Source organism: Branchiostoma floridae, chromosome 12, assembly GCF_000003815.2.
Source record: "Branchiostoma floridae strain S238N-H82 chromosome 12, Bfl_VNyyK, whole genome shotgun sequence".
Lineage (NCBI taxonomy): Eukaryota > Metazoa > Chordata > Leptocardii > Amphioxiformes > Branchiostomatidae > Branchiostoma > Branchiostoma floridae.
The window spans coordinates 5,314,289-5,324,266 of NC_049990.1; the positions used below are offsets into that span (position 1 = coordinate 5,314,289).

At 43.9% G+C, this 9,978-nt stretch overlaps 1 protein-coding gene across 1 annotated transcript; it reads left to right on the top strand.

Annotated features, from left to right (window-relative positions):
• Nucleotides 1-3,836: 3,836 nt before the first annotated feature.
• LOC118427299 lies at nt 3,837-9,415 on the top strand. The gene is made up of 6 exons (XM_035837010.1): nt 3,837-4,098; nt 5,353-5,533; nt 7,184-7,237; nt 7,751-7,954; nt 8,424-8,542; nt 9,091-9,415. The coding sequence occupies exons 1-6, from the start codon at nt 3,856-3,858 to the stop codon at nt 9,313-9,315; spliced, it is 1,026 nt and encodes a 341-aa protein (XP_035692903.1). The 5' UTR covers nt 3,837-3,855; the 3' UTR covers nt 9,316-9,415.
• Nucleotides 9,416-9,978: the final 563 nt, after the last annotated feature.

The window sequence follows — 9,978 nt, forward strand, 5'->3', positions numbered from 1 at the left end:
TTGCACGCTGTCAAAACTAGCTCGAGTTTTCATCGTTGTATGATCTGTAGTAACATGTAGTATAGCTATGTAGTGCATTTGCGTCCATTGAAGACTTGTCAAAAATATTGACGCAGATTCTAACCGTGAATGTTTGTTTTATCAAACGTGACCTGCTTGTACGTTATGATCACATCAGATCTATTTCTGTCAGACCAATATTGACACTGGTGACAGTTGTCACGAGGGCTCCAATCGCCGGGTCTTCAAACCAAGACGGCTCAAATTTACGAACTAAGACTTCGTTCCAATACTCTACCATATATGCACGCTTTGCGTCAAAGGATGCATTATACCTTTTCTGTATGTGACCTTAAAACTAGAATAGAATCGTTGGCAACATTATTGTGTAGGGTGAAGGTAAGGTACTGAGTTTTGATTGCTTTCTGGGGGTGTCGTTCTTCGCTCAACCACAAAGCGGCGCTTTTTACAAGCTCAATGCTGCCCCAGGGATGACGTTGAGGCACCGAGGGACAACAAGTACAAAGTCTGAAAAACTTAGAGGAAAATTATAATTCACAGATGGCGACCATTCGCCGTTACTAGACCCGATAACAACACCTGATCATATTGCATAATGATCATATGGTTATTCGCAGAGTGGGTCGGTTTGGACAACTGTTGAAAGACCCTTGAACAACCAAAGTGACTTGTATGACGATATGGCTTATCAAATTTGATATGGCGTAAACGTACGGTTTGAAAGACATAAAAACACACAACTATTTCGAAAAGCACTTCTTAATCAATTCATTTGAACTACTGAGATTTCTGTTAACTGAACGCTGGCCAGTCGCCACGTCAGTGGAGAATCATTGAAACATATAATACCTCCATGCGTTTTGACAAAGTAACTACATAGCTATAAACCTAAACAATATTGCATTCTCAATTAAACCCTTTAGCTAGACTGCGGCACTCGAATCAATATTGTGTATGTTTGTAATATCGTGTAGTTTTGTGACCTGTACTTTGCTCAGTTATCTACAGAAAAGGCCTTTATCCATCAAATTTAAAGTAGGGGGTTTTCCAGAGGCCAGCTGAATTTCGTGGGACAATCCCTCTTACCCCTCCAGATTTGGCAAACAACTTTGTCGCATACACAGGGACCTTTGTCACGTTCAAGTGGAAAACCCCATTCCTGCCCCTTGTGTGTTTTGCACTTGAAATGGTTTCTGCGAAAGTGAAAGAACTAACTGAATGGCCACGGCAGATTCATCTGTATTCACAGCCACAGATTCGTTCCAGAAGGAGGGAAAGAGAAAATGAAAAACAAGAAAGAGGGCAAAGTCAGACTTCTCTCTCTAGACTGACATATGCCTGTATCTATTTCAAAATTAGATTTGAAATGATTTGTATTGTATCTATTTTTGGATATGTAGATTACATCATGTGATTCGTGTCGTGTGTGTTGGTGGCTGACAATCAGTTGAGTTGGCGTGATCTGGCAAATTTATACACGACAACGACCACAAAGTTTAGCCTCTAAAATGTACTGTTATGGAAGCTGCATGATAGGCCCTAAAACTGTCAGACATCGTGATCTATTAGGACACACCATTTGTATTTTGTTTTTGAGCGAAAACGAAAGTAAAAGAACACAAACCCTGCACTCCGGAAGTCTATACAATGGCTAAAGGTCTTTGTCCAACTCGCTGTACATACACCGTGCATGGACCTTGGCCAATATTTTCTGCATATAGCAAACGATCGAGATGTTTTGCTAAAGAGCCGTGAATATTTTCACCTGACCCTTTTCACCTGTATGCTTTTCTCCTCATTACGGTTTCTTGGAGCACCCTGCGCTCATGAGAAAGTGACCCACTTCTGAGTGAGTCAGTATCACCGGTAAGACCACAGTTTCGGTCCCCTTCGTCATCGGGTATTTCCCCGCTGGAAGCTTTTAAAAGGACCGGACTTAAGGCATGTGCCAGTTAGTCAGCAAAGTTTTCAAGTTTGGACACAGTGTTACCTTGATAGTGAGCGCCCTCAGTAGAGAAGCCGTACATTTTGGTGAGTCCAAGTTTCCGTGCTCTTACAAGCTTTGTTGAAGATGTTGCAATGGTAAAGAATTGGGTAGTTGTGTGTGTGTGTCTTAGTGTGCGTGTGCGTGTTTGTGTGCGTGCGTGTGAGTGAGTGTGAGCGTGCGTACGTGTGAGTGTGCGTGTGCGTGTGTGTGTGTATGTGCGTGTGCTTGTGTTACAACTGAGTTTTCTAGGCTCTTGAAAGTTTCTGTTCAAGATGTTGCAACTGTGAAGAAGTGAGCAGGTATTTGGGGGGATAGGGGCGTGCGTGCGTGCATGTGTGTGTGTACGTGTGTGTGTGTGTGTGTGTGTGTGTGTGTGTGTGTGTGTGTGTGTGTGTGTGTGTGTGTGTGTGTGTGTGCGTGTGTGTGTAAAAGGGAAAATGTTCGCGTTTTTCACGGGGACCTCTTTACCGCGAACTCAAAACCACCGCGTCCATTTTTGCTCTCCCTCAACTTACCTACCCACCCACTTAAATACCCGCGAACAATTACGAGTACTTTTGTAAAGTATGTGCTTGTACGCGCGTATTTCTGTTTCTCTTGTGTCATTGTCGGTCAAGATAATACCAATCAAAAGAATCTTGCGAAATAAGAAATCTGACTGACGTAAATCAGGTTCACACCTCAGTTTGAACCGTGATCGAAGTCATGTGCGGTACAACGGTCTAGTGTCCATCCTGTTCAAATTACTGCGGTCGTGCTGCGGTCCCTGTAAACTTACCACATTCTGATGTTCTTAAGAATGCTTGTGGCTAGGAGGAATCTCAACAACCCATGAAAATAATTATATTCATACCTGTCAATCAAGAAAGTCGATAGAACCACGTTTCAAAACTAGTAAACGGGTAACCAGTTAGTTTAAACCATTAAGATTAGAATGTACGCAAGAAAGCAAGAACTTAGAGGGCGAAGACAGACTTCTCTCACTAGTATAGTCTGGTTACTTATTGCGATATTGGCAAATGGCCAGCAATTGGCATTGTGCGGTGCTATTTTGGCATTGTTCCGAACCTACATTTACTTGGCTTGTGGTCTGTGGCGAGCGTCAAGTCGTTAACAATTATGCCTCTTGAATTTTTGAGTAGACTGTGCTCTGTGCCCGCGTGGTTCCTAACAGTTGATTGGTGTTGTAGCCGGTCTACGGAACATTTAACGTTGTTGATTTAAACTTGGAGACAGAAAAAAGGCTGAAGGCTCCACTAGTAGTCTGATGCCACTGGGGCAATGAGTTGTGCAATCCTTTGTGTCCTGGGTATGGTACGTATTGGTGGGCAGAGCCCATCCCTCTCATTCCACTGTCTTGTACCTTCCCGACCGAAGTCAGGTACACATTTACACCTTGGTAAAGCGATAGAAAGCCTTACCCAGCGACACAGCGCCTAGCTGACCTAGCTTGGAATGCGCGGAATCGAACCCGCAATCTCGTCTAGCCCAACCATTCCACACCGTGCCAAAAATGCAGCAAAGGTGGATCCAAGCCAGTGTGTTCACTTCATGCACACATGAAACGCTCCCCACAATAAAACGCAGACTTCTTGGCTTGAAAAGACATCAATCTAAGGCTTATGGATCACGTCATCATGTGCAACTGTATGCGACACTCGTACTACTACAGTCTGTTTACTCACTATATGATTGAATGATATGAAAGTTTGTAAAGAAACAAAGCACTACTAGAAAGTTTGGGGGAGTCCCCAGCGCCCACGTGGGGTCGCCAACATCAGGGGTTCAAACTTTTTCAAGTATCTTGCAAGTGGTAAGCAATGCTCTACCTTCGCAATCTCAGCACCATGGACCAGCACAGGTTGAGGCAGGAAATGGCAAACGCCCTACACGAGGAGGATGTGAGCCTGTCGCCCCAGGAGCGGCCGCGGACCCGGCAGAAGCTGATCCCGTGGCTCCGTGAGCGGGTGAACTCCGGCCAGGTCCCCGGCGTGGGGTGGGTGGACGAGCCGAGAGGCATCGTCAGGATCCAGTGGACTCGGAAAAGCCAGCATGACTACGACGTGGACCAAGACGGAGCGATCTTTAAGGTCTGTTCCATTGTCTTAGTCTCCAAGCAGACCTTACGGTATCTTAGAGATAGTATCAAAGCTGGCCAAGGAGTATAGCCGGCCAAAGGGAGTCAGACGGGCACGGTGCCAGCTATACTCCTTGGCCAGCTTTGATACTATCTTAAGGCACCGCAGGGTCTGCCTGGAGACTACCATTGTCTACCTGTCTGTTTATTTTTTGTTCTGCTAGCTTCAAACAAAAGTATTTTGCCAACAAGATCATTTGTCATTCAAGGCTGAGTAACGTGTTTTGTTAATAAAGCATTGCGTAACATGTCCACTTAAGTCGTAATAGGTGTACGTGTTACAATGCTCATCTGAATGGCTGTTTTCTGTTTACAAGTGCTACATATAGTGAGTATTCAGCATGACAGTGATGGTTTCAGGGAATAATAACTTCTTCCGTGAGCCAAACATCAGCATCACGCAGACAGAGAGAGAACAGGGGGCGATAATAAGTTTCGCGTGGGGACGGGGGGGGGGGGGGGGGTACTTTACGTTTCCTTGTCATTGCAAAACCATTGTCCACATGCTAGAACCCTTGGCACCCACGCATTTACTTTGAGTAGTTCTTGGCGGCTTCACAACTTCCTACCCCCTCAGCCCCCTCCCCCACAAGGTGTACTCAGTGGTAAACATATCACCTGTTTTGTTTGTCCTTCTTGCTCGCCTGTTCGTCATCGTATACGTGGGCGTGATTTTTGTTGGGTGAAATTCAACTGCCTCCACAACAACTCGAAACTTTGTTCCCAAAGTCACAAGACACTTTACACAATGTCTCCCACCTATTTGTATAAGAATCTTGTCTTAATATTTTGCCCAATAGCGCGGTCACATTCGACGTATACTATAGGCTGTGTTACGACTTTGATATTGTAGAACATTTAAGAAGGCTGTGACAGAAGTAACCACCGGCGAGGATCTAAGAGAGCATTTTCCGTAGCAAGACAGCTGCATCTTGTACGGCATTTGTACGACTATCAAAAGAATGCCCCCAGTTTGCGATCGTCCTTCGATCGTATGGTGATCGTACGGTGAAGTGGTCACCGATTTGCTTTACTTTTGCACAGCCATAGCCCAGCAAACTTCATGTACTAAGGTCACACATACACCATACGCCGGCACAACAAAGGAATACACTTTGACCTATTACACGGGTCATAACACAATACAGCACACACAGTCCCTGTAAACATGTCTCTGATGACTGGAGACGGTGCATACTTTCATCAGGAGTGGGCGGTGCACACGGGGAGGTACACCGAAGGCGTGGACACGCCTGACCCGTCCAGGTGGAAGACCAACTTCAGGTGCGCCATGAACAAGTCAACAGAGGCCGACTACCTGCGAGATCAGAGCCAGGAGCAAGGCGACAGCCCTTACCGAGTGTACCGTCTCTCCCCGCCGTCCACAGGTAAACAAGAACAACTTCCTTTTTTCCTTATGCGCTGTTCTTTCTCTAAAAAAACTTTGTAATATCCCCCTCTGCACCTTTAAAATATGTACAGGCTGGATACCTATGTCTTCTTTCTTTAGGTGTTTGGATTGTTACTAAATGCTAGAATAGGTACTCTAGTAAACAGCACTAGTTACCTGGCGAATGATATCGTCGACGAAAAGTTCGCCGAGTCGGCAGGGGTCGAAGACCATGCACCAAGGGACGTTGTTTGTTTTGTTTGTTGTTCGTACCTTTGTTTAGACTCGAAAATGCTCTTTTCAGCAATAGGAGCCACTTTTTACAGAGGTCGAGTTGTGAGGAGTATCGAGGGGTCATGAATATAGCAAAATCTTGGTCAACATAAAAGACTCAAATTTATATCAATAATGCAGTGGTTTCCAACATTCGGAAAAAAAGCGACTTATTCTAAAAGGCAACTTGCTTCCAAGGGTAGAAAGGCTACAAAAAGTTACACACGACTATAACAGGGGTTGTGAGCAGGGGGTGTTAGCTACTGGTTAGTGTGTGCAATGCCTTGAAGACAATAGAAACACTGTGCCTGACTATAGGTATTTTCTTCCGGATGTACTTCCGCACGGCATTTTTGTGTTACCTGATTGCAGCGGGTTCCGCTTTTTGTCGTTGCCATGGCTGTTTTCTTCACCGGTCTTATTTTTTTCGAACTCCTCCAGTGCAACAATGTCTTGAGTAAATATTCTTAGGGATACGCTATGAATGAATAGTTTCAAACTTGTGTTTTTGACCCCCCCCCCCCATGTTTATATTTCTGCTTTTTCAAATCCTAAGGCTACCGGCCGGAAACTATTCTTGTTTGCCATTTTATCACCTTAATTCAACTTTTTGATATCTGTTTTCTCACAACTTTTCCGTCTAATTTTCCATGTGTTTGTTGACTTTGCCTCTTTATATTGCAAAACAAACAGAAGGGGTTTATTCCTTTAAACCACTGGGTAGCCGAGCAGAACTTCCGATAGATCTTGCAATTGAGGAAGTCCAAAGTCGGCTTCATACGAAGATTGTCTCCATGGTATAAGGTAGTCCATAACCATTTTAGGCTGTATAGCTAGGGGCAGTAGGTTGAAGGCGGAGCCCACCCCTTTCTTTCCACTGCATCTACCTCCCCACCCGAAGTCTGGTACCCACTCACGCCTGGGTGTAGTGAGGAAAGTCATGTTTAATGTCTTTCCCAAGGACACAATGTCTTGCCAAGACTGGCAGGAATCAACCCCGTGACCTATCGATCTATCCTAGTTATCGGCCATTCAACCCCACCTGGGGGTACCTATCTAAATATTTCTGGCCTGTTTAAAGCTCAAAGGTCCATCAAACTTCCGCAAAATGTTGATATCTTTTATCAAAAGACTCGGACCATTCAAACATATTGTGACACTCTTTCAATTAAACATTGAATGATAAGAACGTTCACAGGTATCCGCTGTAATGAGTAATTAATGTGTGATTTGCATCATAACAACTTCCTTCTACTTCTCTTGCTCCAAAGCGTTGTTGTCTTCCTACATCAGCTTTAAGTCCATTATTGATTGTGTAATTCTTCTCTATGATTTTGTACTCAACTAATATCTAACATGTCCTTCCATCTTTCAGACGACGCCTACCAGCTCATGAATGGCCACCGTTTGTCGCCAGTTCTGGATGAAGGTTAGAAAAAATTGAATCATAAAAAAACAATGGAAAAGCTTTAATCAAGTAGTTGCATCAAGGATATTTACTGATATCAATGAAAGCTTAAATGCTGATATATCATGAATTGAGCAATGCTGCTAGATTGATATACCAGTAAAGATATTTGGTAGTTTGTAGTAATACGCATTATTTGCCATATACGCCAAATAGCAATGACTTAAGTAACTGGAGATGGATTGCATGGGAACGGTCAGATGTTTCAGGTAGAATCCACTACCTTTCGTCAGTGACACTCATTGTTTCCAAAATCATATCCAGTCGCTTGAGTGACTGCGTTTTGGTATATCTTATTACCTGGATGTCTAACCTTCATTGACTTCATCGTTGTGCAGTAAAATTTGATTGATTGATTGATTGATTGATTGATTGATTTGTTGATCAGATATTTGGACGTTATGCTATATCCTATCAGTAGTTAATATAGTCTGATTAAAAATCATAGTTTGTCCATTTTGTCTCCTTTTGTAGACTGTGAGCTACTCATAGAGCCACATTACGGCAGTGACATGCTATTCCGTACCAAGCCCTCCCACGGATGTCTGCTCCACCCTCCCGACTTCCAGCGAAACGGCTTCCACGTCCCCGCCGAGTTGGTGGCGCTGCCCCAGTACACAGGAGGTAACCCCCACAAGCGGGAGCAGTACAGCAGGGTCTTCAATCACCTGGACAAAGGTAGGAAAGTATTTCAGCCACTTCAACTTCCCATGCCAGGTCGACCGCTTACAGTAAATATGACATAGCGACCCTGGCGTGTGGGGTTCTCTTGCAGTATGTTTTCTCTAGCGAGCAACATTCTCCTACGCAGAGACATCCAACGGCACCAGCAAACCGCCTCTTGTCTTGCCTTTCAGTTTTCAAAAGGGATCTCGCATATATAAGCAAGGCCGTCAGGAACCGTTAGTGATGGTGACGGTTGAGATAGCAGGGTACAGACAAGAGGCGGTTTGCTGGCGCCGTTGGATGTCTCTGCGTAGGAGAATGCCGAGCACCGAAGGCGAGAGATGAGTGTCACAGGCTTCGGCTTTCTGTTCTAGGGGATCCGGGGCATGCGAGGAAGATGTGAAAATTGAACCCCCTTAATTTTAAGGGATTCCAAAGTAATTATAACCTTAACGAAGAGTACGTTTTGACTGTTCCTCAGGCATTGTGTTCCGTGTCCTGAATAACGACCTGTACGTGACGCGGCACTGCCGTGTGCGGGTGTTCTGCCGCATGGCGGGCGGCAAGGTCGTCAAGCTGAAGAAAGGCGCCAAAACCAAGGTGTTTGTTTGTTTATTCGTTTATTATTGTTTGTTTACCTACAAACATCAAATAATGGGAAAAAAACAGTTAATAGATACCTGCAAAGGAAACCAAAGACATGTATATTTTTGTGGTCCTCCCCCAAACTTTAAGGAAATATAAGGATGCTAGTGTCGTCGTATACGTATTCAAAGGGTATAAGACATAAGGAAAGAAACTAAACTGATGAAAGAAACATGGTAAAATTATATAACAAAGTACTTAAACACATCAAAAGCCCAAGGCTCAAATGAATACAAATCATTGGCCTTGATATGTATAAAATGAAATATAAGAATGCTAACCTTGTAGTTAATGTATACGTACGTGTGCAAACAAAACTATCTAACACCTTAGGCAGTTACTCAAGCAACTGGATATGATTTTGGAAACAGCCAGACATTTCAGATAGAATCCACTCCACTATGTTTCGTCAGTGACCATGAAGTGATCTGGGAGAAACTTGTCTCTTATACCCTAACTATGAATGCAATATCTAACGAAAGAAATCAAAATCACCCACCTAGGTGTTCGACTACGGCACGTTCCTGGCAGCTCTGCAGGACTACGCGAGGACCGGGGTGACCCACCAGCGCCCGGAGACGCAGGTGTACCTGAACATCGGGCAGAGCGACCCAGGTCCTCCCAACTCCCAGGCTCTTATCACCGTGGTACTGCGTCACGTGACCGCAGAACAGCGCCTGCGCACTGTGGATGAGTCACAGCCAAATATGGCAAAAATGTGTGGCTAAGGTGACAAACAATAAAAGGAAAAGATAATGCAAAATATGTCGATGAAGATTAGACATCCAGATAATAAGATATACCAAAAAGCAGTTACTCAAGCAACTGGATATGGCTTTAGAAACGTTCAGAAATTCCAGATAGCATCCACTATCTCTCTAGTGTCACTGACAAAAGATAGTGGATACTATCTGAAACATCTGACCGTTTTTAGAATCATATCCAGTTGCTTGAGTAACAGCGTTTTGGCAAAGCAAAATATGTTTGCACATTTGACCGGTTATATATTTTAGGATTCATTGTACCTGACAGTACTTCAATTTTTGTCCGTCCCAAAATACACCCCTGCAGAACGTTTGGGATCATTTTATGACTTTATGGTCATGTAAAGAATAGCATGGAATACATGCTCACGAGAAACTGTATGTACTAAGTACGAAATTGAAAACCATTAGAAAATCTGAGAAATCCTTTAAAAAATGGGGAGGGGGTAATCTTTCAACCAACCTTATAATTGCGATCATCACAAAATTTCTTCAACTAGCATTTCACATTGCATTTCACATATTGCAATGTGTTTTTTTCTTGGGTGGGCATCAATACAATACAACACAATGTATCCGGATCGCCCTCCGGCCCAACGTTTGGGCTGGAACCTAATATGGAATACG